General features: G+C 38.6%; 1 protein-coding gene across 2 annotated transcripts in view; it reads right to left on the reverse strand.

Moving 5' to 3' along the window:
• The window catches only part of LOC102837348 (PRELI domain-containing protein 2-like), a 127,177-nt gene that overhangs the window by 58,596 nt on the left and 41,544 nt on the right, over nucleotides 1-27,037 (reverse strand). The window contains exons 2-5 of one of the 2 annotated variants that reach the window (XM_006866578.1): nucleotides 18,518-18,575; nucleotides 16,274-16,348; nucleotides 15,689-15,723; nucleotides 14,564-14,724 (exon numbers count right to left, since the gene is read on the reverse strand). In XM_006866578.1, coding sequence (XP_006866640.1) covers nucleotides 14,564-14,724; nucleotides 15,689-15,723; nucleotides 16,274-16,348; nucleotides 18,518-18,575 — 329 coding nt within the window. The remainder of the gene's footprint in view (nucleotides 1-14,563; nucleotides 14,725-15,688; nucleotides 15,724-16,273; nucleotides 16,349-18,517; nucleotides 18,576-27,037) is intronic. The other variant, XM_006866579.1, reaches the window with a different exon arrangement.

Consider the following 27,037-nt stretch of genomic DNA (forward strand, 5'->3'; position numbering starts at 1 on the left):
TTTGTGTGTTTGTTTAAAAAGCTAAAGTGGATAGAGAGAAATACTTTTAACTCATGGTATATGGAGGGGATTATAATCAATGTAATGCAACAAGTTATATGAATGGTTGAATGTGAAACTGATGATGTGCCTTGTAAACTTTCACTCAATCCACAATAAAAACCTTAAATTTAAAAAAAAAAAAAAAAGATACAATAATTTCCCATGATGAGATCTAATATGATGTGATCAGTCCTGATCTGGTGTAATTATCCTGTGTGTTGTAAATGTTTGCTTCTACGGTGTAAATGAGGTTAGATGCCATCTACAAGACAAGGTTGGATCTTGAGTCAATCTCTTTTGAGATATATAAGGAGAGAGAAGTGAGCAGAGCTCAGAGGAAGCTGCTACCACCCAGATGGTCGGGAGAGGAGTGTGCCTAATAAAACTAAGGCAAGTGTATTACTCAGAGAACTTGTCTACCGCCATCTACTGATTGCAGAGACATGTTTAAACATGACTTATTTGAAATAAACCATGAATGTATTACCTGGAATCCTACAAGCACTACCTTTTGACTTATCTCAACATATATGAGTAATTTCAGTAATAATGAAAACCTACTGAACTAAGTAAGGCTGCTCATTACATTAAGTTAATCTGTCTGTAAAGTTTGATTTTTGGCTTTTTCCCCCTTCATACTATATTCCAGTAGGATTTCTTTTTATATATATAGTTTATGAATGTCGATGCAACATATCCAACAGATATGTTCAATGTTATCAACACATGCTCTGCTGTGCTGAGCATTTTTAAATTTCAGAAACAAGGTTCATAAGAACCAATGGCTTTGCAGATGCTCTTAAGCATGGAAAGAAGGCGATGTGGGTCATTGGGATGATCAAAGCTGGTACAGGACAGTGATCTTGTTACTCAAAAGCAAGAGAAACCTAACTCTGCAACAACATGAATGAAGTAAGTCTCCAGTGAATGTAAAAACTGAAAAGTTATTTGAAGATACCATAAAACTTGCTACCACAAAACTATGGTAAAAGACCATGCCCTAAAAAATACTTTTACAAAAAGAAGACTGCTTTTTGGAATTATTATTACTCTAGTAAAGTATATGTCCACAAGTCAAATGCATATTGATTATATTCCCACATAACCCACTAAACCCACTACCCTGAAGTCATTTCTGACACGTAACAGCCATACAGAACAGGAAATTGCTCCCTAGGATTTCTGAGCGTCTACAACTTTTTTGGGAGCACACAGCTTCATCTTTCTCCCATGTATTCCCACAGAGTACAAAATCTATTATAGTGGGGAAAACAAACCAGAAACTAACAAATAAATGAATTTCAAAGAATTGGGGGTGGGGGGGGAAGTTGCCATGGAATTAATTCCAATTCATGGGGACCCATGTGTGTCAAAGTAGAACTGTGCTCCACAGAGTCATGGATAGCTGAGTTTTCAGAAGTAGATCACCAAAGCTTTCCTTCCAAGGCCTCTCTGGGTGAAGACTCAAAGTGCCAACCTTTCGGTTAGCAGCCAAACATTTTAACCATTTGCATCATCCTGGAATTCTTCAATAAAGAAAAGCAAACATAGAATCCTATGAAACAGGTTTACTGCAGATATAAAGTTCCAGAGAGCAGAAACCCTGATTTTTCTCTTCCTTATAGAAATTCCAAAACATGATGTTTTCTCCATTTCTAAAAATGAATGCCTATGTCCTGATCTGCATAATAAGCCAAGCACATACCCATAAAAGCTGACTTTGAAATGTATGCTTGCATCTTGTTGTTTTAAATTTCAGATAAAGGTTCACTTTTCTATTTTCAAATCTGGGCCAAGAATTCTAAAGCAAAGCAGTATATCAGTCCATGGTGGTGGTGGTGGTGTGCCTTGGAGTTGGTTCCAAGTCATAGCAATCCTGTATAGGGTTATTGAGGCTGTAACTCTTTACGGGAGCAGAAAGTCTCATCTTTCTTGCACAAAACAGCTGGTAGTTTCAAACTGCTGACCATGAGGTTAGCAACCCAACTCATAACCACTACACTACCAGAGCTCCTTTAATCTATCAGTCCATATCTTACTCTAATAATGTGGGTAACTCACCAGAGAACCATGCATGGTGCCCCCGGTACTACAACAACCATGATCATAACATGAGGCCAGAAGAGAACTAGATATATTAAGGAGTTCAGTCCTTATCAAAAGCTTGCATTCACTTCTGAATGCTAGTCTCCAATGCTCAACTCCCGCTAAAGTCAAAGGATTCTTGGTCCCACCGTTCTCAAATTAAGATGCTCATATTCCCATCAATGGTATACTGAATGAACACAAAATCCCAGCATGGAACATCTTACTATAGCTTCAAGGTAAATAATTCTTAGCACTGTTTCTATATTAAATGCACATCCAGGAAGGTCTTATGACCTTCCAGATGATGATAGTGACAATAAATATAATAATAATTGCTGTTGTTGTTGTTAAAGGCTGTCGATTCATTTCTGACTCATTCTTAACCCTGTATAGGGTTTCCTAGAAGTAGCTGGCGGGATTGAACTGCCTGCTGACCCTGGGGTTCGAAGTCCAGTGCTGATCCTACAGCACCACACCAGGAGACCATAATAATAATGTTGTGTTGTTGTTATTGTAAAGTGCCACCAAGTCAATTCCAACCCATAGCAACCCTGTATAAGGTTTCTAAGGAGCAGCTTTAACCACTGACCTTCAATTCAACGAACTAGTCATTGGTCTTGCAAAATTCTATAAAGTAATCTCCAGTTGTTTCTATCACCAAGGCTATACTTTCCAGTTATTGATCCTTATTCTGTTTCTAATATTCACATACCGATCATCAGTAATTATCAACGCATCGTGATTGTGTGTTTGATCAGTTCCAGAATACAGGGTTGATGAAAACCTGTGTAAGGTTTCTAAGGAGCAGCTGGTGAGCCTTAACCACCGACCTTGCAGTTCAAACAACTTTGCCGTCTGACGCATTAGCACACAGTGCCACATTAGAAATTAACATTTACTGACCTCTCACTCATCTGTTGGTTTGTTGTACTATGGTGGCTTTTGTGTTGCTGTGATGCCGGAAGCCATGAAACAGATTTCAAACACCAGAAAGGTCACCATGGTGGACAGGTTTCAGTAGAGCTTCAACACTAACACAAATTAGGAGGAAAGAACAGGCATTGTACTTCTAAAACAATTGGTCAATGAAAACCTCACAAATAGCAGCAGAACATTGTCTGATAAAGTGCTAAAAGATGAGCATCTCAGACTAGAAGGTAATCAAAATTTGAATGGGGAAGAGTGACTTTCTAAAAGCAGAGCCAACCTTAATGACTTGGATGGATAAAGCTTTCCAACCCTCATCTGCTGATGTGGCATGATTCAAGATGAGAAGTAACAGCTGCAAACATCCATTAGTAATCAGAATGTGAAATGTACTAAGTATGAATCTAGAGAAATCAGAAGTTATCAAGAAGGAAATGAGCTGCTGGAAGATAGCTACCAAAGCATTAGCAAGCTGTAATAGACTGGTACTGGCCATTCTGACTCATACAAGCATATGGTCTACTATGTCAGGGACTGCAGGGGAACTGTACAGCATTCATTGTCAAAAAGAACATTCCAAGATCTTTCCAAGATAAAGTACAATGTTCTCAGTGATGGGATAATACCCATGCACCTACAAGGAAGATCAGTTAATGTGACTATTATTCAAATTTACACACCAACCACTAATGCCAAAGATGAAGTTAACAACTCTGTATTCTGAAACTGATCAAACACACAATCAAGATGCACTGATAATTACTGATGATCAGTACCTGAATGTTAGAAACAGAGAAGAAGGATTAATAACTGGAAAGTATAGCCTTGGTGATAGAAACAACTGGAGATGGCTTTATAGAATTTTGCAAGACCAATGACTAGTTCATTGCAAATATCATTTTTCAGCAACATATATAGCAACAACACACATGAAAAATACACAGAAATCAAGTAGACTACAAATGTGAAACAGACAATGGAGAAGCTCAATATCATCAGTCAGAATAAGGTCAGGAGCCAACTATGAAGCAGACAACCAATTGCTCATATGAAAGCTTCAAATTGAAAGTGAAGAACATCAAAACAAGTCCACAAGAATTGCAGTAAGACCTTGAATATACCTCAACAGAATTTAGAGACCATATCAAGAATAGATCATGCGCAGTCTACACTAATGACTGTAGAACAGATCAGTTGTGAATTGACATCAAAGACATCATACATGAATAAAGCAAAAGATCATTAAAACGACAGAAGGATATAAACGGCCAAGATGGACATCAGAAAAGACTCTAAAACGTACTCTTAAACACAGAAAAGCCAAAGCAAATGGAAGAAATGATGAAGTAAAAGAGTTGAGAAGATTCCAAAGGGCAGCTCAAAAAGAAAAAGCAAAGTATTGTTATGAAATGTGCAAAGATCTGGAGTTAGAAAAGCAAAAGGGAAGAACATGTTCACAGTATTTCTCAAGTTTAAAGAACTGAAGAAAAAATTCAAGCACTGAATTGCATATTGAAGGATTCTAAATAGCCCTGATGGTGCTGTAGGATAAGCACTGAACTCTGCTAATCTCAATGCTGGCAGTTCAAACCCACCAGCCATAACTCATGAAAAAGATGAAGATTTCTGCTCCCATAAAGGGTCACTATGAGTCAGAAATGACTCGAGGCTGTGGGGTATAGACAAGATATTAAAAAATGCAAGAATCATCAGAAGAAGAAAGGATCTACAGTGTGGTTGATGTTCAACCATTTCAGGAGGTTAACATAAGATCATAAACCTATGGAATTGAAGAAAGAAGTCCAAGAAGCACTGAAGTCAATAGCAAAAAAAAAAAAAAAAACAAGACTCCAGAAATTCACAGAACACCAATTGAAATGTTTTAACAAGCAGATACATCACTAGAAGTGATCACTCATCTATGTCAAGAAATTTGGAAGGCAGCAACCTGGACAACTGACTAGCCCATTCAGATCCATGTAGAAATTATCAAACAATATCATTAATAACACATACCAATAAAATTCTGAAGATAATTAAAAAATGGTTACAGCACTACATCAACAGAAATTCAAGCTGGATTCATAGTGAACATGGAACAAGGGATGTCATTACTGATGTCACATGTATCTTGGCAGAAAATGGAATACCAGAAAGATATTTACCTATGTTTAATTGACAATGCAAAGGCATTAGACTGTGTAGACCATAAGCAATGTAGGTAACAGTGTGAAGAATGTGTATTCCATACCACCTCATAGTGCTCATGCGGAGCCTGTACATAGACGAAGAAAAAAGTGTCCAAACAGAACAAACGGATACGACATGGTTTAAAAATCAAGAAAGAGAATCAGGGTCTTATCCTTTCAACGTACTTATTTAATCTGTACTGAGCAAACAATTCAAGGAACTGGACTATATGAAGAAAGTAGTATCAGGATTGGAGGAAGACTCATTAACAAGTAGACTTGAAGCACTTACTGATGAAGGTCAGATACAACTTTCAGTATAAATTACAACTTAACATAAAGAAGATTAAAAAAAAATGGACCATTAAGCAATATCATGATAAATGAAGAAAAGATTAAGGATTTCATTTTACTTAGATATACAGTCAACACTCATGAAAGTAAAAGTGATTAAATCAAATGGCATTGGATACATCTGATGCCAAAAAATCTCTTTAAAATGTTTAAAAAAACAACAACAAAGATGTTACTTTGAGAACTACGGTACGCCTAATCCAAGACATGATATTTTCAATTGCTTCATACACAGGACAATGAGTAAGGAGGACCAAAGAGGTCCTGGAAATGTGGAATTGGTAAAGAATATTGAATGACTATACAATGGACTACCAGTCAAGATGTTCCTTAGAAGCAAGAAAGGCAAGATTTCATTTCATGTGCTTTGGACATGTTATCTATCAACATTGATCAGTTGCTTGCAGGAGAAGGACATCATGCTTAGTAAAGTAGAAGGTCATTAAAATAAAGGAAGACTATCAATGAGATGGAGTCCTGGTGTGGCCCTGTGGGTTAATGTGCCAGACTGCAAAGCCGTTTGAACTGCAAGGTTGGCGGTTCAAGCTCACCAGCTGCTCCTCGAAAACCCCTTACAGGGTCGCTATGGGTCGGAACCGACTCTACGGCACTTCACAACAACAATCAATGAGATGGATTGACACAGTGGCTGTGACAATGGGCTCAAACAAATACAGTACAATTGTGAGGATGGCCCAGCATCGAGTACTGTTCCATTCTGTTGTACATGTCAGAAATGACTTGGCAACACTTATTAACAACATGCACAAGCAACTTCTGCACTTTCTACATACACTCACATCTAATTTTCACAACAGTCCTGTGAGGTAGAGATATTATTTCCACCACATAGATGAAGAAACTTACGCTGAGACAAGTGAATTGCCTAGGGGCATAAATCATTAAATTTAAAGAAAGCATTCTACCGAATAATCTAGTCAATGCAATACAGGGTGCCCTGGATTAGTCTGAGGAAGCCAGGGTTGGCTGTGTGACTAGCACAGGTGTGTCAACTGATGGATATATGAAGCAGACACGAAAAGACAAAAGGCCACAAAGTGCTTCAGCAACTTCTAGCTTTCCAGTTCCTGTCTCCTTGGAGGTAGGATCACTGATACAGAAATACCCCGGTATTATCCCAAAAAGATGTGCTTCACTTAAACAGTGATAAATTTCTATTACTTCCAAAGCCAAACAAAGACAATAGGCACCATAGTGAAGAAAAGGTGTAGAAGGAAAAAGGTGCAAAGCTTTCCCTTCTCCAAATCTTTGTTCAGGTGCCCACCTGTCTCCCATGCTGTCCAAGAGTTTCAGAGGGAGCTGAGCTGACCCACCCCGTTCTAGGCAAAGATCCTAACTGGTCAGCCAGTCAGCCCATATCACTCCTTCAATCACTCTTGTTGGTTCAAGCGAAATCATGTGATCTAGATAACCTAATCACATCCAGGGGAAAGTTTTTTATTTTTGTTTTTACTTTTAAGCATGGTGGTGGTGGTGGTGTGCCCTGAAGTTGGTCCCAACTCATAGTGACCCTGTAAAGGATTTCCGAGGCTGTCAATCTTTAAGGAAGCAGAAAGCCTCATCTTTGACTGGTGGAGTGGCAGGTAGATTGGAACTGCTGACCTTCTGATTAGAAGCCCAATACATAACCCATTATGCTACTAGGCTCCTTTTTAAGTAAGGTAGAGAAAGACATTCCTTCCCTTTTGTAGCTCTCTTATTCTCACTAAATGTGGACAAAGAGGTATAGTAACCCTACTTCTTACTAACAAGACATTAAAAAAAGAGAAAAAAACAACTTGAAGACATATAAAAATTGCCATTCATGGAAAGGTGAAGCCCAGGAACTGGAGGCCACTAGGTTATAAGATAACACAGCTCCTCAAATGAGATGCAAGGCACGTAGCTTCTAAAATTCTTAAGCCAAATTTCCCAAGTTTTAATCTGCTTCTGCCAATTTTAGCCCATCTTACCTTGTACAAATCAATTACTTCTCTAAGTTTCAGTTTGTGTAATTAAAATAATAATGTTTCTACCTCACTGAGTTGTTACAAAGATTTAATGAATTTGTATCGATATGATGTATTGTTGTTGTTGTTGTTGTCGAAGTGCTGTCAAGTTGGTTCCAACCTATAGCAAACCCTCTATAGCGTTTCTTAGGAGCAGCTGGTAAGCTTGAACCACCGACCTTGTGACTCAAACCGACTTTGCAGTCCAGAGCATTAACCCACCGTGCCACACCAGAACGCCATATATAATACATATATACACATATAGTCCATGTACACACACATATATATATACACTCCATATATACAGAGAGCAAGACAGTGTGGTGTGAGTGAGTCCTGGTGTAGTACTATAGGATAAGCACTGGACTGCTAACCACAAGTTACCAGTGGCTTAAACACACCAGCCACCTCCTCAGAAACTCTATACAAGGTCGCTATGAGTTGGAACCGACTCATATCAACAAAACAACAACTTATCAACAAAACAACAACAATATATATACATATGAAGTCCTAGTGTGTCACTACAGGATAAGCACTGAACTGCTAACCACAAGGTTGGTGGTTCAGATCCACCTTTTCCTCCTTGGAAACTATACAGTGTCATTATGATTCAGAATCAATTTAATGGCACTTAACAACAACAAATATATATAAGTGCTATGGAGTCAGTTCCAACTCATAGCGATCTTGTATAGGGTCTCTAAGGAGCAGTTGGTGAGTTTGAACCACCGACCTTGCAGATGACCTTGACTTAAATAAGGGCTGGCTGTTACCAGCTGGCTGAGTCAAGACTGCTATTATTGGCAGTGAAAGCCAAATTGATAAAAGTAGTGGGGACAGAGCAAGTATAAGATGACATAACTGGGACTTAAAGTGCCCAAATGGGCTCTGGAAGAATTGAATTATTATTACTATTTTTTTTTAAATCACATCACTCTATCTTTCCAAAACAGATGGAAATCTCAGTCTATGAAAATTGCAGGAAGAAATGTTAAAGACTAATGAGTAAAGGAAGAATGCATATTAGAAATAGTCAGCTTGTGATGGTACAGATGGGGGTAAGGAACAATGCAACTTATGCAACTTGCCCAAGAAGGTGCCCCAACTGTAGAAATGTCAGGGGGAGCCAAAATTAGGTCTATGTGGAGAGATAAAGAGCAAGGTTCAGTCAGCTTCCACACCCAAGCCACTGCAAGCCCCTCTCTGAACTGAGCTGACCAGTCATACACAAGGACAGAAAGACATCTGGGTCCCTGCCACACACCCACACCTGCTAACCAACACACAGCTTGAAGGTCTAATTTTAGCTCAGCAGCCGTGACAGGCTTTATCTGGTGTTTTTTTGTTCCCCTCTTAAAAAAAAAAAAAAAAAAAAGTCCACATTTCATATTCCGGGTACAGATTACTTTCACATTTCCTAGCAAAGGAAGGAAACAAAAGTAATAAAGTGTCCTCCTTTCTTTGATGACTTCCCCCTGCCCTCACCATTAGACTGTCATTTAGAATGTCTGTCTAAACGCCTTTCTAAACCCCTGTCAAGAACTGAGAAAACACAAGTTCCCTTGAGTCAGAATCATGGCTTTCGTCACATCATTTCCTGCTCAAAAGGCTTCATGTGGCTGCCTGCTGCCCAAAGAATGCCATAGCTAGCCTGGCATTCGATTACTCCATAGTCTGACAAATCCACCTTTTGTCAATCTCCAGTTATCCCACACCACTTTGCTGGAGGTGAAGTCTAGGAGAGTTGGCTTCACATCTTATCTCAGCATCTTATTTACTTACTGTATCATCTTGGACAACCTATTTAACCTGGGCCTCAAAATCACTACAGGTGAGGGATCTAGCTTTGACCTTGACAGAGAGTAGGTGTCATTAAGTATTAGTCTAGTGTGTCAATAATATAAAAGAAAGCATTTTGGAGATGACTAGAACAGAACAAACCAAAGAAACAAAAGTGTAAATTGGTACACCTTTTTTATAAATGAGTATTGTAATATGTGAGGTCCTAGTATGGTGCTATAGGATAAGCATTGTACTGCTAACCTCATGGTAGGCAGTTTAAACTTACCACCTACTCCTTGGAAACCCTATACAGGGTCACTGTGAATCAGAACCAATTTGATGGCACAAAACAACAACAAAGTAATATGCATCAAATATAGAAAAACACAGAACCAATATCCCAGAAATTCCACTTTACTTAATCTACCTTAAAACATAAGGAGCTCCAGTAGAGTAAGAATCGGGCTGAGAACCTTAAGGTCAGCAACTCGAAACTACCAGCTGTTCCACAGGAGAAAGATGAGGCTTTCTGCTCCCATACAGATTTCTAGCCTCAGAAACCCTGTACAGGGTGGCTATGAGTCGAAACTGACTCCATGGCACATAACCACCACCACCACCACCTTAAAACATAATTGCATATGTGAAAAATGATGTCATCACAAGGATGTTCATCACAACATTGTAACATCAAAAAAAAACCCGGAAATAATCTAAATGTCAATTGAGAATGGACAGAAAAATGATGCAAACAGACACTATGTCTAGGAACTGGGATGATTTTGTTGTTCTTGCTATTTATTTTCTTTCCTAGAATTGTATGAATATTTTTATAAGACACACATATTTCTATTTCCAGATCTTTAACAACTATTTTCAAAATACTTTTTGAAAAATGCATAAAGCAAAAAAGTTTCCTGAAGAAGGTTTTCCTTGGGTTCTCAGAGCCAATTATCATTTCATATACCATTGAGGAAGGTGTCGTTGAGCTTTTAAGACTAGTCAATCGTCCAAAAAATCTGAGAAAATTAAAACTGAAATGAAGTCAGGCTGCTGCCTAGAACACTTCCCTCCCTCCTTTTTGCATAAAATCAGAAAATACCATCTTTTTACTAGCTTTACATAGAAAGAAAAAAAGGTCTTAATACTTAATACTTCATCGCAAACTACAGCCTTAATACTTCATCGCAAATATCTATGTTCCATATGAAGCTAATCATGAAAGGGAGTGAGGAATAAAGACTTTTAGATGGTTCAGAGCTAATCCACCTTAGTTGCTAACAGGACTCAGCATTTACACTTTCAGTGGGCTTCTAGCTGCTGGAACATCCTAGAACTAACAGCACTGACCCAGTGGCCAAGTCAACTCTGATTCATAGTGATCTCATGTGTGTCAGAGTAGACGTGTGCTCCATAGGGTTTTCAGTGGTTGATGTTTCGGAAGTTGATCTCCAAGCCTTTCTTCCAAGGTAACTCTGGGTGAACTCAAACCACCAACCTTCCAAAACAGCTGAAACTGTTAACTGGTATGAGAGGTTGATAACGACTTGGACAAATGTTGGGGCTTAAGAGTGGACTTCAAGTTGTGGGGTTTAAGTTACTTAGACCTGAAGACTACTTTCATTAAAATGATAGATTTCTTTAAAATAAGAAGTGAAACTATACAGAACAATAACAACAACAAAAAGAATACAGTAAACATCCTCTGAAATTATTACAGCAATAGCCACTGTAAACAATTGGTGCTTATTAGATTTTTTGTTTCTGTTTTTAAACCTACCTTCAAAGAATTAATCATTTCGCATACATTTTGTAACAAAAAACACAAAGGTATTTTAATATTATGTGCTGACTATAACTTGTACGGAAATGAACATCTTCATGTAGTATAAATTAACATATTAACATATTGAAAGGCTTTAAGAGAATCACATTGACACAATTTATATTAGCTAAAAATGTCCATGAAATCCTGGTGTGGTGCTGTTGGATAATAAACTGTACACCAAGGTTGGTTTGAACCACAAGGTTGGCAGTTCAAACTCACCAGCTGCTCCTTGGAAACCCTTTACAGGATTGCTCTGAATTGGAACCAACTCGGTCACACTTAGAGCAGCAACAACAAAAATGCCCATGTCCTGAGACTCAGTCATATAGTAACATTAGCCACGTCCCATTCCTCTTTCCTCTAAGTCCTAGGCAACCACTCATTTACTTTCTGTCTCCAAGGATTTGCCTATTCAGTATATTTCATACAAATAAAATAATATATGACCTTTTGTGTCTGACGTCTTTCATTTAGCATATTCTCAAGGATCATCCACACTGAAACATTTTCATTGCTTCATTTTTTTTATTGCCAAATAATATTCCATTGTATGGCCATACTACATTTGATTGAACATTCATCAGCTGATAGACATTTGGGCTGTTTCCACTTTATGGCTATTATGAATAATGTTGTTGTTATAAACATACGTGTAACTTGGTTTTATGTGGACATATGGTTTCATTTCTCTTGTGTACACATGGAGAATATACTTGGCTATAAGCTTTTGGATCAAATGGTGATTCTGTTTAACATTTTGTGGAACCAGTAAACTGTTTCCCGTAACAGTTGCATCATTTTACATTCCCACTAGAAACATATGGAGGTTCCAACTTTTCCATATCCTTGTCAACATTTGCTATTTTCTGTTTTGGAGTTTAATTTTTTGTGTATGTGTTTTATAGCCATCATACTGAAGGTAAAATGGTGCCTGATTGTGCTTTTTAATTTGTATTTCCCTGGTGACTAGTGATGTTGAGTATCTCTTTGTGTACTTATTGTTTATATACATTTGTTTATTTTCTTTCAAGATATGTCTATTCAAATGCTTTTATTTAAAAATAAATAGTTAAAAAACTAGATAATTTGTCTTTCTATTCTTGAATTGTAATAGTTCTTTTTGCATACTACACCCTTACCAAATGTATAATTTGAAAATATTTTCTCTCTTTCTTAGGTTGTCTTTTCACTTTCTTGACACTGTCCTCTGAAGTACAAGTTTTTAATTTTGATGAAGTCACGTGTACCTAGTTTTTTGTTTGGTTCCTTGCACTTTTGGTGTCTTATCTAAGAAACCCTTGGCTAAATCCAAGTTCACAAAAATTTACAGTCTTCTAAGAGTATTACAGTTGCCACCCTTACATTTAGGACTTTGAACCACTAAATTAATTTTCGTATATGTTGTGAGGTAGGGGTTCAATTTCATTCTTTTGTATGTTGAAAGATTCTTTCCCTCTCTGAATTGTCTTGACACATAACTTTTTAAGATCTATTTTATATGTTCTACAGCTTAATAATGGTAGTGGTTACACTACTATGTATTCATTATCAAAGCTCATAGAACTGTACATTTATAAGTGTGAACTTTACTGTATTTAAATAATACCTCAACAACTCTAACTATTAAAAAATCTAATTTAAAGAAATAGTTATATAGGAGGGATGTCAAACAGTTCATGGAAAAATTCTATTATCTTTTAATTCCATTTTTTCATGACCTGTCTGAAACCTCCTCATATAAGGGGTCACACAAAAGGTACAAATACAATTGTCCCTCAGTACCCATGGTGGATTGGTTGTAGCATGCGCTGTGGATGCCCAAATCCATGGATGTTAAGTCCTTTATATAAAATGGTGTAGTGTTTACATATAGGAGTCCAGGTGTGGCAGTGCAGTATAATGCACTAGACCGTAGGTCTGTTTGAACTCACCAGTTGCTCCTTGGAAACAGTATACAGGTTCACTATGAATTGGAACTGACCTGAGGGCGCTTAACAACAACAACATTTGCATATAACTTACACACATTCTTTTATATAAATTAAATCATCTCTAGACTAGTTTTATGGAGTCCTTGTGTGGCGCTGTAGGATAAGCAATGGCAGTTTGAACCAAAAGGGCAGCAGTTCAAACATATTAGCCACTCCTCAGAAATCTTAGGGTCTTTATGAGTCTGAACAGACTAGTTGTTGTTGTTAAGTGCCATCGAGTCGGGTCCGACCCATAGCGACCCTGTACAGGGTTTCCGAGGGTGTAAATCTTTACGGGAGTAGAAAGCCTCATCTTTCTCCCGCGGAGCGGCTGGTAGTTTCGAACCGCTGACCCTAAGGTTCGCAGCCCGATTCGTAACCACTACGCTACCAGAGCTCTTAAAAACAACAACAAATAGACTACTTATAATACCTAATGAATGCAAATGCTATGTAAATAGCATTTCATATTCTCTCCTAATCTTTGAGGGATTGCTTGAAACATGTAATTGCCTTTTTTTCCCAAATATTTTCAATCCATAGTAGGTTGGACCCTCAGCTGCAGAACTCATGGATATGGAGAACTGACTGCGCTTCACAAATACTGCAGCATAGTTTGTAATGAAGAAAATAGAGAGACCATCAATAAGGGGAAATCACTAAATAAAAGGCAGTATAGCCAGAGGATGAAATACTATACAACAGTTCCTGGGATTAGACTAGATCTACATATATTAAGTGAATAAAGCTCAGAAACAGTCTATTAAATGAAAAAGTACAGTACACAATGATTTATACAGCAGGGACCCATTCATACAAAAATAACACACAAAATTTTTATCATGTAGGTTCTGTGAGTATATATCTAAAGGTATTTTTTGAAGGTCTGGTAGGATACTTGGCAAACGGACAGTGTTCATTGGCTCTAGAGAGAGCAAGAAGACACCAGGATTGGAAACGGTAGCTAGAGAGGAGTTAAGCTGCCATTTACCCCCACAAAAGGAAAAATATTCATTCATTACAAGTGTGGTTAAAAGTGGTATGGAATTTGTATAACAGAGTATCCTTGAGTTTACAGTGTTTAGGGAACGCTGAGATTCTGTGAAGGGTAAAGGGAAGATCTGAAAACAGATAATGGTAACAGTTGGGCATGGTGAGTATAACTGATGCCACTGAAATGTAAATGTGAAGAGCATTTAGATAAACAATTCGTCACATGTGTTTACCTCAGTAAAAGAAAGAAAGAAAAATATAAAACATGTCCCTGAGTTTAAGCAGACATTATGAGCATACAATCACTGACTTTTTAATACTCATATGTGCATCACCATCCCATCCCAATATACACACACACAAAAGTAATCTTACCAATTTGGATTTTCCAGACTTTCCCGGAAGACAGACTCTTCCTTCATGGATGCATATTGTGTCCATGTAAGGCAGTGACTCTGGATGGCCATGCTTCTTTCCTGAGGATTAAGCCATGATTCTTCTTCTAATTGGATATCAGGTATCTTTAAAATGCTCACCTGTCCAACAGAAGGAGGATAGCTTTCTCAATTTAGGGAGAGCAGGCTCCATAACGGAGTAAATCTGGTTGCTTTTGGTCTTGGACAATTAAGAGGAAACGTGATGCTGATATACAGATGGTAGCTCATCAGAGACTGCAAAGCCCTTGATCATCAGACATACCATGCCGTGACCTTGCTAAGTGCTGATGAGGACATGCAAATGACCCAGGATTTATGCAGGCTGTACAGTCCCTGGTCTGATTTCTCTACCCGTTAAACACTAAGGAAATTATCAGCCTCCTTCATGTCTTCTCTCAGGCTGGTTATGGTCTTCTTAAATTGATAGATTCTAATTGGGCCCACTTTTGGGCAGTCACATGCAGGACATTATCAGGTAAAGTATTTTCTTCATTTTTAAGTCCGTCTAATACCAAAAAATGTGTTTTTCTAGGTAGACGAGACAGGGAAAACTACAAAGGTAGAATTGTACAAGTCAGAGGTAGCTTAAATTATTTAAGAATTGAGATACAAGACAAAGTTGAATGCCTTTTTAAATAATAGATTCCACGCGTGTAGACAGGGTAAAGGGAGGCTACACACACGGTGGAAAAAGCCAGTAATAATTCACTGCATATGATGCAAAGCATTTTGCCATCTGAAAAATGAAAGAAAGTTCATTTTCATTGTCATATCAGCTTTCTTGTAATGAAAGAACTGACAGAGTCACTTAGTTCATGAGAAGGAAGTCATGGAAACCACCACTGCCTCTCTATGCAGCACAGCAATTAGTATGTCAGCTGATTACCAGGAGTCACGCTGGGTTCTACATCACACATAGTCACTGATGGGTTCAAATGCCCATCTAGACATGTGAAAGGGTGCATATCAAGGTACTCTCTTCTTGCTTCTTCCTTCTTCCAAAGGTACACCCATTATCAATCCCTCCATGGTTCAGGCAGTACAATTAAAATTGTCCACTTACCTCCTTCCAACAAAGAATCACCAGAATGCTTAAAGGTTTCAAAGAGAGAAAACAATTTGCTATCATAAAGACTTTGTCATCAATGTTATTACTTTACAGAAAGAAACACACATACAAAAAGCCTTAGTGAGCACTAAGAACATTGTACTCCCTAAAATACTCTGTGCTCTGTCATCTCGGACAGTGAATTGGGAACTAGAGTTTTTGCCTTCCTTACTCAAGATCAGACTAAATATCTGTAACAGGCCCACTTCTGATCATTCTTATCCAAAGTCATTTCTAACCTTGGGCAGATTAGAAAAGAGTCATCACATGCAAAATGTCCACAGTGTTTTTAAAATAATTGTAACTCATCTTATTCTACTAAGATCATCTCTCCCTCGGGGAAAAGAAACTATCTCCACTGGTATCTGTCAAAACTGAAAATTAGATTTGAAAGGGTCTCCTTCCTCTGAAAGGGTGTGAGGCAGGACAACTGGGAAAGTCCCAGTGCTCTTTTAAATCACAAAATGATATTTCTTTGCAGGATTCTTTTTAAATTGCCCAACACAATACCAAACCTGATTAAATTTTGAAATGGATTTACCTTCCTCAAAATTTCTGGAACCACATTCTGACAGACAGCAATTCTCTTCCTATAGATGATTCCTGTTGAAACATCTGGAAATAGAAAATTTTTAGACTTAAAAAATTAGTGTATTTTGTCTTAATGTCAACAAAACTTTCAAAGTCAATCTTATATTTCTTTATGTAAAATTCCTAGAGAAAATTCTTAACTGATAACTGTTTCCATTACCACATATCTGGGCCAGATCATTCCAAATATACTGACCAAAGAATCTACTCACACAGTATATTCTAAAGGCAAGGATAAGAGAATCACAAATTATTCACTGCTCTGAGACTATCAGTGTTGCCAGTCCAGCATTGTAGTCAAGGACCACTAAGCCTCAACTCAACTTTAAGAATGTTTTCATTCTTTAAAGAAGTTATAAAACTAATCACCAAATTTAAAAAGGAAAGGTATCCCAGATAAGCAAAACACTACTAAAGAAGAACAAAGTAGGAGGCCTCTCACTTTCTGTTCTCAAAACCTACTACACAGCCACAGAAGCCAAAATAGCCTGATACTGGTACAAAGAAAGACACATAAATCAATGGTCAGAATTGAGTACCACGTAGTAAATCTATCCACCTATGGTCAGCTGATTTTTGACAAAGGGCCAAAACACATTAAATGGGAACCAGTTTCTTCAACAAATGTGCTAGCAAAACTGATATCCATTTGCAGAAGAATGAAATCTGTCTCATACTATATAAAAAACACACACAAGATGGATCAAAGATCTAAACGTAAAACCAAGAGATATAAAGATCACCAATAAAAAATAGGGACAAACTTAGGGACTCTGAAACATGGCATAAATATACTACCAAATAGAACTGAAAACACATAAACAGCAAAGGAAATGCCAGATGACTGGAACCTCCTAAAAATTAGTCACTATCAAAAGAGTTCATCAAAAGAGTAAAAAGAGAACCCATACACTGAAGAGAAAAAATTTAGGCAATGACACATCAGACAAGGGACTAATCTCTTAAGATTTTTTGAAAAATTCAACACCTAAACAAGAAAAAGACAAATAATCCAATTTTGAAATGGGTAAAGGATACGAGCAGACACTTCACCAAAGATGATAGTCACTCAACAATTATATGAAAAAATGCTCACAATCTTAGCCATTAGAAAAATACATCTCAAAACAATGTAATATCATCTCACTCCAGCATTAATAGCAAAGTTTTAAAAAGTAAATAAACAGAAAACCATAAAACAACAAATGCTGGCAAATATGTGGACACTGGAACCATCATACACACACACATATATATATACGTATATATACGTATATATATATATATAAAACCTTCTGAGTGCCGTCAGTCCATGAATTGCTGTGATTCAGCCCCACTACCCTAGAGTTAAGGAGCTCTGGTAGCGTAGTGGTTACAAATCGGGCTGCGAACTGCAAGGTCAGCAGTTCAAAACTACCAGCTGTTCCACCGGACAAAGATGAGGCTTTCTGCTCTCGTAAAGATTTACAGCCTCGGAAACCCTGTACGTGATAGCTTTGAGTCAGAACCGACTCAACGGCACTTAACAACAACAACAACAACAACCCTAGAGTTTCTCAAACCTCTAGCCACAGAAGCCCTAACTCCCTGGTGCAAATAACCTGACTGCCCGGAAGCTGTAAGAAAGTGTCTCCTCTGCCCACGAGCATTCCCTTTGGCCATCTCCTATAATGTCTGCAGTACATAGACTTTAAAAAGAGTAGCCATTCCCATCAGCAAACATGTCCCTCCAGTCAACAGTAAAAAATACAATTAACAGTCATATTTCTTTGAAATATACGAGGGAGCTTCAAAAAGTTGGTAGGAAAATTCTATTACTTTTTCATTTCATTTTGCCATGGACTTTCTGAAACCTCCTTGTAAAAATACCTATACCATACAGTGGGAGACGAAATGAGTTAATATAGGTAAGAATTCCTGGCACATATAATTGCATGAAACATGTCAACAGTTACAATTATACATATATATTGGTTGATAATCAATTACTAATTTAGAAAGTAACAAAAGCACACTAGGAAGTATGTTGGGGACCCTAAGTGCTAAACCTTTCTATCATCACCTCAAGTATAGAAATATGCCTGTTTAAAACATAACAGGTCACACACATAGACACAAACTTTTTTTTTTTTTAAAAGCATTAGTATCACTTAATGATCATGGCTGAACTGAGGGCATACTTGCAGAACTCACCTCTTTTTTCCTCCACAGTTTTCACAGAGATGACATTTTTATCCATGGGGTTGGGATACTAAAATAAAAACACATGAAAAAGAATTATCATTCACCTTTTACCAAAGTAAATTATATAAGTAATGTTGTTGTTGTTCAGCGTGGTTGAACCAGTTTTGACTCATAGCAACCTTATATAGGGTTTCCAAGGAACAGCTGGTGAGCTTGAACCGCTGACCTTGCAGTTCAAATCAACCTTGAAGTATAGTGCATTAACCCAATAGCCACAGTTATTAACAGAACCAATATGTATTTTCCAAATAACTTCTAAGTCAAGTAAGTTGTCAATCAAGTCTTACTTTTACTATTTAACAAAAATAGGTAAGATGTTTTATCATGTACTGGACATGGATGAGAGCCTTGCCCTGGATAGGAAGTTGGCTGAGGTTAACCTAATTTATTAATAATACTATTAATATTAAATCAAACTAAGATACAGCTAATATGATATGAAGTGAGGGGAGATACACAAGAGCGCCCATACTTGCAGATAATACCCATTTGGCCTAGCTTCAATGGGTGGATGATCAGAACTCGACTAGAGGAAGAAAGAAGAGGGGGAAAAAAGTGTAATCTGCTACAGTTTGATGAACTTAACAGAGGGAACGAATCCTTACAGCAAGTATCATTCCCACACCCTCTGTACCTGTACACAGGGTTGACAGGAATGGGCAACTTAGACATTGGCTACCCAAAATGGGGTCGCTATGGGTCGGAACCGACTCGACGGCACTTAACAACAACAACAACAAACCCAAAATGGGGAGAGGGGCTATAAAGACACAGAGAGACAGGCTTAAACGTTTTCAAGAGGGAGCTTAGTTTCAGAGGGTGGGGGGAAGGTAGAATCTCCACTGAGTAGTTTCGAACCTGTCTAGAAGGGACTGGTGAAAGGAGACGGGGATAAGACTCTTGTTCAATAGTTGCTATCAGGACTGATTGTGAATGTCACAAATGTAAAGGTAGACATTTTGTAACAAAAGGAGGAGAGTGGTTGATCTTGCAGGCCAGGAGCGGAGAACCCTGGGACCATCAAGGGAGAAGAGTGAAGTGCGGAGCCCTATCCAGAGAAGCAGTGATGCCAGAGATGACAGCAGAGATGATGACATGGAGAGATGGAGCAGCTGGGGACTCTAGACTCAAGGAAGGAGAGGGGCATTGGAAGCAAATGCTGTTGAATGCATGGAGAGGATTGTAACCATGGCAATGAAACAAAATTCGATAGGATGAATGTAAAGCTGATGCCCTCCCATGTAAACTATCACTCAATTCACAATAAAAACTTAAAGTAATAATAATTTTTAAAAAGATACAGCTAATAGTGAAGAAACTGAAGAATCCTACTAACTTCTTCCTGGTGTGGTGCTGTGGGTTAATGCGCCAGACTGCAAAGCCATTTGAACTGCAAGGTCGGCAGTTCAAGTTCACCAGCTGCTCCTTGAAAACCCTATACAGGGTCGCTATGGGTCATAACCTACTTGGCAGCACGTCACAACAACAATCAACTTCTTCAGTTTGAAACTGATCAAACATGCCATTAAGTAGAACTGATAATTACTGCTGATTGGAATGTAAAATTTGGAAACAAAGAGGAAGCATCTGTAGTTGGAAAATATGATCTTAGTGACAGAAGTTATGCTAGAGATCACATGATAAAATTTCCCAAGCCCAATTACTTATTCATTGCAAATACCTTTTCCAACAACATCAACAGTGACTATACATGTGGACCTCACCAGATGTGAAGAATCAAACTGACTAAGTTGGTGAAAAGAAACTATGGAGAAGCTCAGTATCATCAGCCAAAACAAGGTCAGGGGGCAACTATGGAACAGACTATCTAATGCTTAAATGCAAGCTCAGGCTGAAGCTGAAAAAAACAAAAGTAAAACAAGCAAGCCCATGAGAGCTAAGAATGATCTGAGCATGTTACTGTTGTTGTAAAGTGCCATTGGGTCAGCTCCAACTCACACCAACCCTGTGTAGGGTTTCCAAGGAGAGAATGGTGGCTTTGAAATGCTGAACCTTCAGTGAGCTGTTCACTGCTTATTCTACAGCACACCAGGACTCCAACCTTGAGTATATACCACTTGAATTTAGAAACCATCTCAAGAATAGATTTGATGCCTTAGATACTTAATGACCAAAGACTATAAAAGTTGTGGAATGACATCAAGAACATCATACATGTAGAAATCAAAAGGTCATTAAAAAGATAGGAAAGAAAAAAAGAGCAAAATGGATGTCAGAAGAGACTCTAATCTCCTGGTGAGTGGAAGAGCAGAAAGGCAGCAATGAAGATAATGGGCTGAGTTCGACCACATTTCATAGACTCCTGTTGACCTGGAGATGAAAGAGAGAAGAGAAGGGGTTGGTTGGTCTGAAGTACGGTGAGAATTGTGGACTCCTGAGCCCATGGACAAGGACAGAGACACGGAGGGCTGGAGCTGAGAACAAAGTGCCAAGCTGATGTGAAGTGAGGGAGATGCACAAGAATGTCCAAACGTGCAGATAGTTCCCATTCAACCTGGCTTCAATGGTTTGATGACCAGAACTTGACTAGAGAAAGAAAAAAGAGGAAAAAAAAAAAAAAGGGGGGGGGGGAAGGGACTTTTTTTTTTTCTGATAAAGGAAACAAGTGTAAATTGGTATAATTTGATGAACTTAACCTGTACTTATGGATGTAGTAGCTCAAAATATCAACTGAGAAGGAAGGAGTCTTTACATCCCAAATCAATCCTATCCCCTCTATATACAGGGTTGATAGGGACGGACAACTTAAACATTGACTACTTAAAAGGTGAGGGGGCTATACAGGCATGAAGTGACTGGCTTACAAGTTTTCAAGAGGGAGGTTAGTTTCAGAGTGTTGGAGGAAGGTAGAATCCCCACTGAATAGGTTTCATCTTGTCTAGATGGGTAGGGTGAAAGGAGATGGGGATAAGATTCTTATGATTCAACAGTTAGTAATTGTTATCGTGACTAATTGCAAATGTCACAACGGTAAAGGTAGATGTTTTGTTTGTAACTAAAAGAGGGGAGTAGTTAATCTTACAGTCCCAGAACAGAGAACCCTAGGATCATGAAAGTACAAGAACATGAGCAGAATGTGGGACCCTATCCAGAGAAGCAGCAACACCAGAGATGGAGTCAGAGATGAGAGCATGGAAAGAAAGAGCAGCTGAGGACTCTAGACTCGTGGAAAGAGAAAGGCTGTGTGCTGGCAGCCAGGTGCTGGCTTCCAGAATGTGTCCTTTGGTTGTTTAAATGATTATATATTCCTAAGTGTTTTTGTGTACATCCCCAACCCCCCCCCCCAAAAAAAAATGGGAATAAAAGCAAATACTGTTGAATGATGATGCACAGAGGAGATTGTAAACATTGCAATGAAACAATGAGTATACAACTCATGTTCCCCCATGTAAATGAATCACTCAATACACAAAATGAAAACTTAAAAAAAAAAAAAGAAAGAAGCTTGCTTTTGAATGTAAAATAGCTAAAGTAAATTAAATAAATGATGTAAAAGATCTGAATATAAAATTTCAAAGGATAGCTAGAGAAAACAAAGTAAAGTATTATGATAAAATGTAGAGACCTGGAGATCGAAAACCAAAAGAGAAGAATATGCTCAGCATTTCTGAAGTTGAAAGAACTGAAGAAAAAATTTAAGCTTCAGATTGCAAAACTGAATAATTCTATGAGCAAAATACTGAGCAATGCAGGAAGCATCCAAAAAAAAAAAAAAAAAGATCAAAGGAATACACAGTCACTGTACTAAAAAGAACTGGTTGATGGTCAACCATTTCAAGAATTTATGATCTTGAAGAAGTCCAAGCTGCACTGAAGGCATTGGCAAAAAAAGTAGCTCTAGAAACTGACAGAATACCAATTAAAATGCTTTAATAAGCTAATGCAATGTTGGAAGCACTCACCAGTCTATGCTAACAAATTTGAAAGACAATTGCCTGGACAACCAAATGTTAAAGACCTATATTTGTGGCCATTCCCGAGAAAGGTGACCCAACAGAATGAGAAAATTGTCATCCAATACCATTAATATTACATGCAAGAAAAATTTTGCTGAAGATAATTCAAAAGCAGTTGCAGGAGTATATTGACAGGAAGCAGCCAGAAATTCAAACCAGATTCCGAAGAGGAAGTGGAATAAGGGATAACACCGTTGACATCAAATAGAGCTGACTAAAAGCAAAGCATATCCAAAGGAGTTTACTTGTGTTTTATTGACTGTGCAAAGGCATTCAACTGTGTAGATCATAACAAACTTCTCAGTGGCTAGCAATGAGAAGAATAAAAATTCCAAAGCAGTTTGTTGTGCTCATGCAGAACCTGTACATAAACCAAGAGGCAGTCCTTGGTACAGAACAAGGAATGCTGCATAGTTTAAAATTCTGAAAGGTGTGTGTCGATGTTGTATCTATTCATCATCATCAATTTGCATGCTAATCCAAGAAGTTGGATTTTATGACGAAGAACGTGGCATCAGCATTGGAAGAAGACTCACTAACTACCTGCAATATGTTGGTGTGGTGCCGTAGGATCATCACTGGACTGCGAACCACAAGGTTGGCAGTTCAGACCCACCAGCTGCTCCTCGGAAACTCTACTGACTCAATGGCACTTAACAACAACAACAACAATATGCATATGACATAACTTTGCTTGCTGAAGGGGAAAAGAACTTGAAGCACTTTTCCCTTTACTGATGGATTGCAACTCAATTCAACTTAATATAAATAAAACAAAATACAACTGTACCAACAGACAATATCATGACAAATGTAGAAAAGATTGACGTTGTCAAGGATTTCATTGAATTTGGACAAACTATCAATGCTCATGAAGCAGCAGTCAAGAAAGTAAGCAACAAGTTGCATTGGGCAGATGTGCTACAAAAGACCTCTTTGAAGTATTAAAGACTAAAATGTCACTTTGGGAACTAAGGTACATCCAATCCAAGCCACTTCTGATAACCTCATACCCATGTGAAAGCTGGACAATGAATAAGAAAGACTGGGAAATAACTGACATATTTGAATTATGGTACTGGCAAAGAATAGTGTAAGTAAAAGAATACTCCTTAAAAGCAAGAATGCTCCTTAGAAGCCACGAAATGGAGACTTTATCTCATGTATTTTGGACAAACAAATCTGTCTTGGAAGAAGTAAAACTACAATGTTCCTTACAAGCCAGGATGGCAAGACTTTATCTCATGTACTTTGGACATATTACTAGGAGGGACCAGTCAATGGAAAAGAACATCATGCTTGATAAAGTAGAGGGTCAGTGAAAACAAAGACCCTCAATGACATGAACTGACGCATGAACTGCAACAATGGACTCAAATGTAACCACTGTGAAGCTAACACAGGACTGGGCAACATTTTGTTCTGTTTTACAGAGGGTCGTTATGAATCAGAACGGACTCACCTAACAACAGCAACATAAGGCAATTGCACTAGATTCTTAGTTCCAAGCACTGTGTTAACTACTTAACTTGCATGCATGATTCTACTAAACCTCCTAATGGCCACTTTGTTGAGATCAGCATATGTAATATCATCATATCCACTTTTTTAGAAATGGAAACTAAAGAAAGGTAAGAAAGCTTAGGGCCATCTAGCTAGTTAATGACGGAGCCAGGAGTTTAAGCCAGGCCTGTCTGTTACTGAGTAAATTTCCTCACTTCTGTCCTGTACCATTGCCTGGTGACTGGGTTTGCCCCACAGCAGTAATAAAAGTATACAATGCCAGACACATTTTTAAAATTAACAAAAAACAAACCTATTGCCATGGAGTTGATTCTCACTCACAGGAACCCCATAGGCTCAGTAGAACTGTGCCCCAAGGTTTCCAAGGCTATCATCTTAACAGAAGCAGACTGTCCACATCCTTCTCCCGTGAAACAACTGGTAGGTCCAAACTGTCAACCTTTTGGTTAGCTGCCCAATACATCACTCACTACACCAACCAGTTTATTTATGCCAAGAACACTATTGTTGTTGTTGTTAAGTGTCATTGAGTTGGTTCTGACTCATAGCGACGCTGTATAGGGTTCCCAAGTAGTTGATGGGTTTAATAGTCCAGTGCTTATCCAACAGCCCCACACCAGGACTGTCAAGCACATTGTAGATGTTTAATAAATATTTAATTTGCTGATTAAATTCCCCTACAAGATAATTTGCAACAAAACTGGTAACAGCTATCATTTCTGTCTTAAGCAGTTTAGACACACTGTTGTTTGTTGTTAACGTGTCATGGAGTTGGCTCCAACTCACTGCAATCCTATGTACAGCATAACAAAACACTATCACACTGTCGGGTCCTGTGTTACCCTCATAAGTGTTAGATTTGAGCTGTTTCAGCCTCTGTGTCAATCTGTCTCGTAAGGGTCTTCCTGTTTCCTCAGTTCTTAAAAAAACACTCCATTACAGAATATGATGGTTTGGGGGTGTTTTGTTTTTTTATCTTTTTCATATATGAGACTAAGTCAAAAAGTCCTGCTAGAGTTTCAGTTCACACAGGAATGGATTTATTCCAAATAATATGTGCTTAACATGTCTCTGGATGACTGCAGATACGCTCTCTCAGTAACATACTCGTATTAGTCTCTTCAGGAGGCTTGTGTGCCGTCAGGTCAGTTCCAACCATAGTTACACTGGATAGGATTTCCAAGGCTGTTAAATGTTTGTGGGATCAGAAAGCCTTATCTTTCTCCAGAGGAGCAGCTGGTGGGCTCAAACTGCCAACCCTGTGGCTCAAAATCTAGTGCTTGTCCTACAGAGCCACTACATTCCCCCAACCTCTGGGCTGGTTCAAATCACCAAACTTTCAACTGGTAGTCAAGTGCTTAACTTTTTGTACCACCCAGATACTCCTTGCTGTTAAATGATGTCGAGTCAGTTCTGACTCACAGCGATCCTATACAGGGTTTCCGAGGAGCAACTGGTGAGGTTGAACCATCGACCTTGCAGTTCAAACTGCCCTTGCAGTCCAGCGCATTAACCTGCTGCCCCACACCAGGACTCCTCAGGTACCTTGCTGTTGTTGTTGTTATGTGCCTTGGAGTTGGTTCCGACTCACAGCGACCCTGTACAAGGTTTTCAAGGCTGTAAATCTTTACGGGAGCAGAAAGCCTCATCTTTCTCCCATGGAACAGCTGGTAGTTTCAAACCGTTGACCTTGCAGTTCGCAGCCCAATTTATAACCACTACAAAGATGCCTTGTTTTAAACAAAAAGGTCCAATTAAACCAGTGGTCTTCCAAGGGAATCTACTGGGCCAGTTCAATTCAAGGCAGAGAGATTAGCTCAAAGGGTTATGGTGACTGTTTTTTGGAATCCCAAAGGAGTAATCATGATAGATGTTTCTCAAGGGTTATTAAAAGAAATTTTAAGAAAACTGAAAACAACATTGATAAGAAAAAGACCAGAAAGTTGCACTAAGATTTTTTTTTTTTTTTTTTTTCCTATCATGACAACGCTCAAGGAGCTCTGGTAGCGTAGTGGTTACGAATCGGGCTGCGAACCTTAAGGTCAGCGGTTCGAAACTACCAGCCGCTCCGCGGGAGAAAGATGAGGCTTTCTACTCCCGTAAAGATTTACACCCTCGGAAACCCTGTACAGGGTCGCTATGGGTCGGACCCGACTCAATGGCACTTAACAACAACAACATCATGACAACGCACCTGTACATTCTTGGAGTATAGCAAGGGCTGATCTATGAGAATTACACTGGGAAATGTCCCATGTACCCTCCAGTTTTGATCTTGCCCTTTCAGATTTCTTTTTGTTCCCAAAATTCAAAAGAGTATTTAAAAGGAACACAATATAAGTCCCTCATGAATGTCAAAATGCCATTTTGATGTTGTGTAAATCAAGAGCACAGAATCCTTTGGGGAAGGGTTATTGTTGTTAGGTGCCCTCCAGACAGCTCTGACTCACAGCGACCTTATGCACAACAGAACAAAACATTACCTGGCCCTGAGCCATCCTCACAATTGTTAATATGCTTGAGCCCGGTTGCAGCTGCCACTGTCTCACTCCATCTCATTGGGGGTCTTCCTATTTTTCACTGATTCTCCACTTTATCAAGTATGATGTCCTCCTGAGGGACTTGTGTCTCCTGATAACATGTTTGAAGTATGAGAGATGAAGTCTTGCCATCCTGGCTTTTAAAGAACATTCTGGCTGTGCTTCTTCTAGGACAAATCTGTTTGTTCTTCTGGCAATCTATAGTACTTTTAATATTCTTCTCCAACACCATAATTCAAATGCAATCATCCTTCTATGATCTTCTTTATTCAATGCCCGACTTTGACATGCATATGAGGCTACTGAAAATACCATGGCTTGGGTCAGGCACACTTTGTTGTTGTTGTTGTTGTCAGGTGCCATCAAGTCAGAACCGACTCATAGCGACCCCATGCACAGCAGAACGAAACAATGTCCGATCCTGGGCC

Source organism: Chrysochloris asiatica, unplaced genomic scaffold, assembly GCF_000296735.1.
Source record: "Chrysochloris asiatica unplaced genomic scaffold, ChrAsi1.0 scaffold00093, whole genome shotgun sequence".
In the NCBI taxonomy this organism is placed as follows: domain Eukaryota; kingdom Metazoa; phylum Chordata; class Mammalia; order Afrosoricida; family Chrysochloridae; genus Chrysochloris; species Chrysochloris asiatica.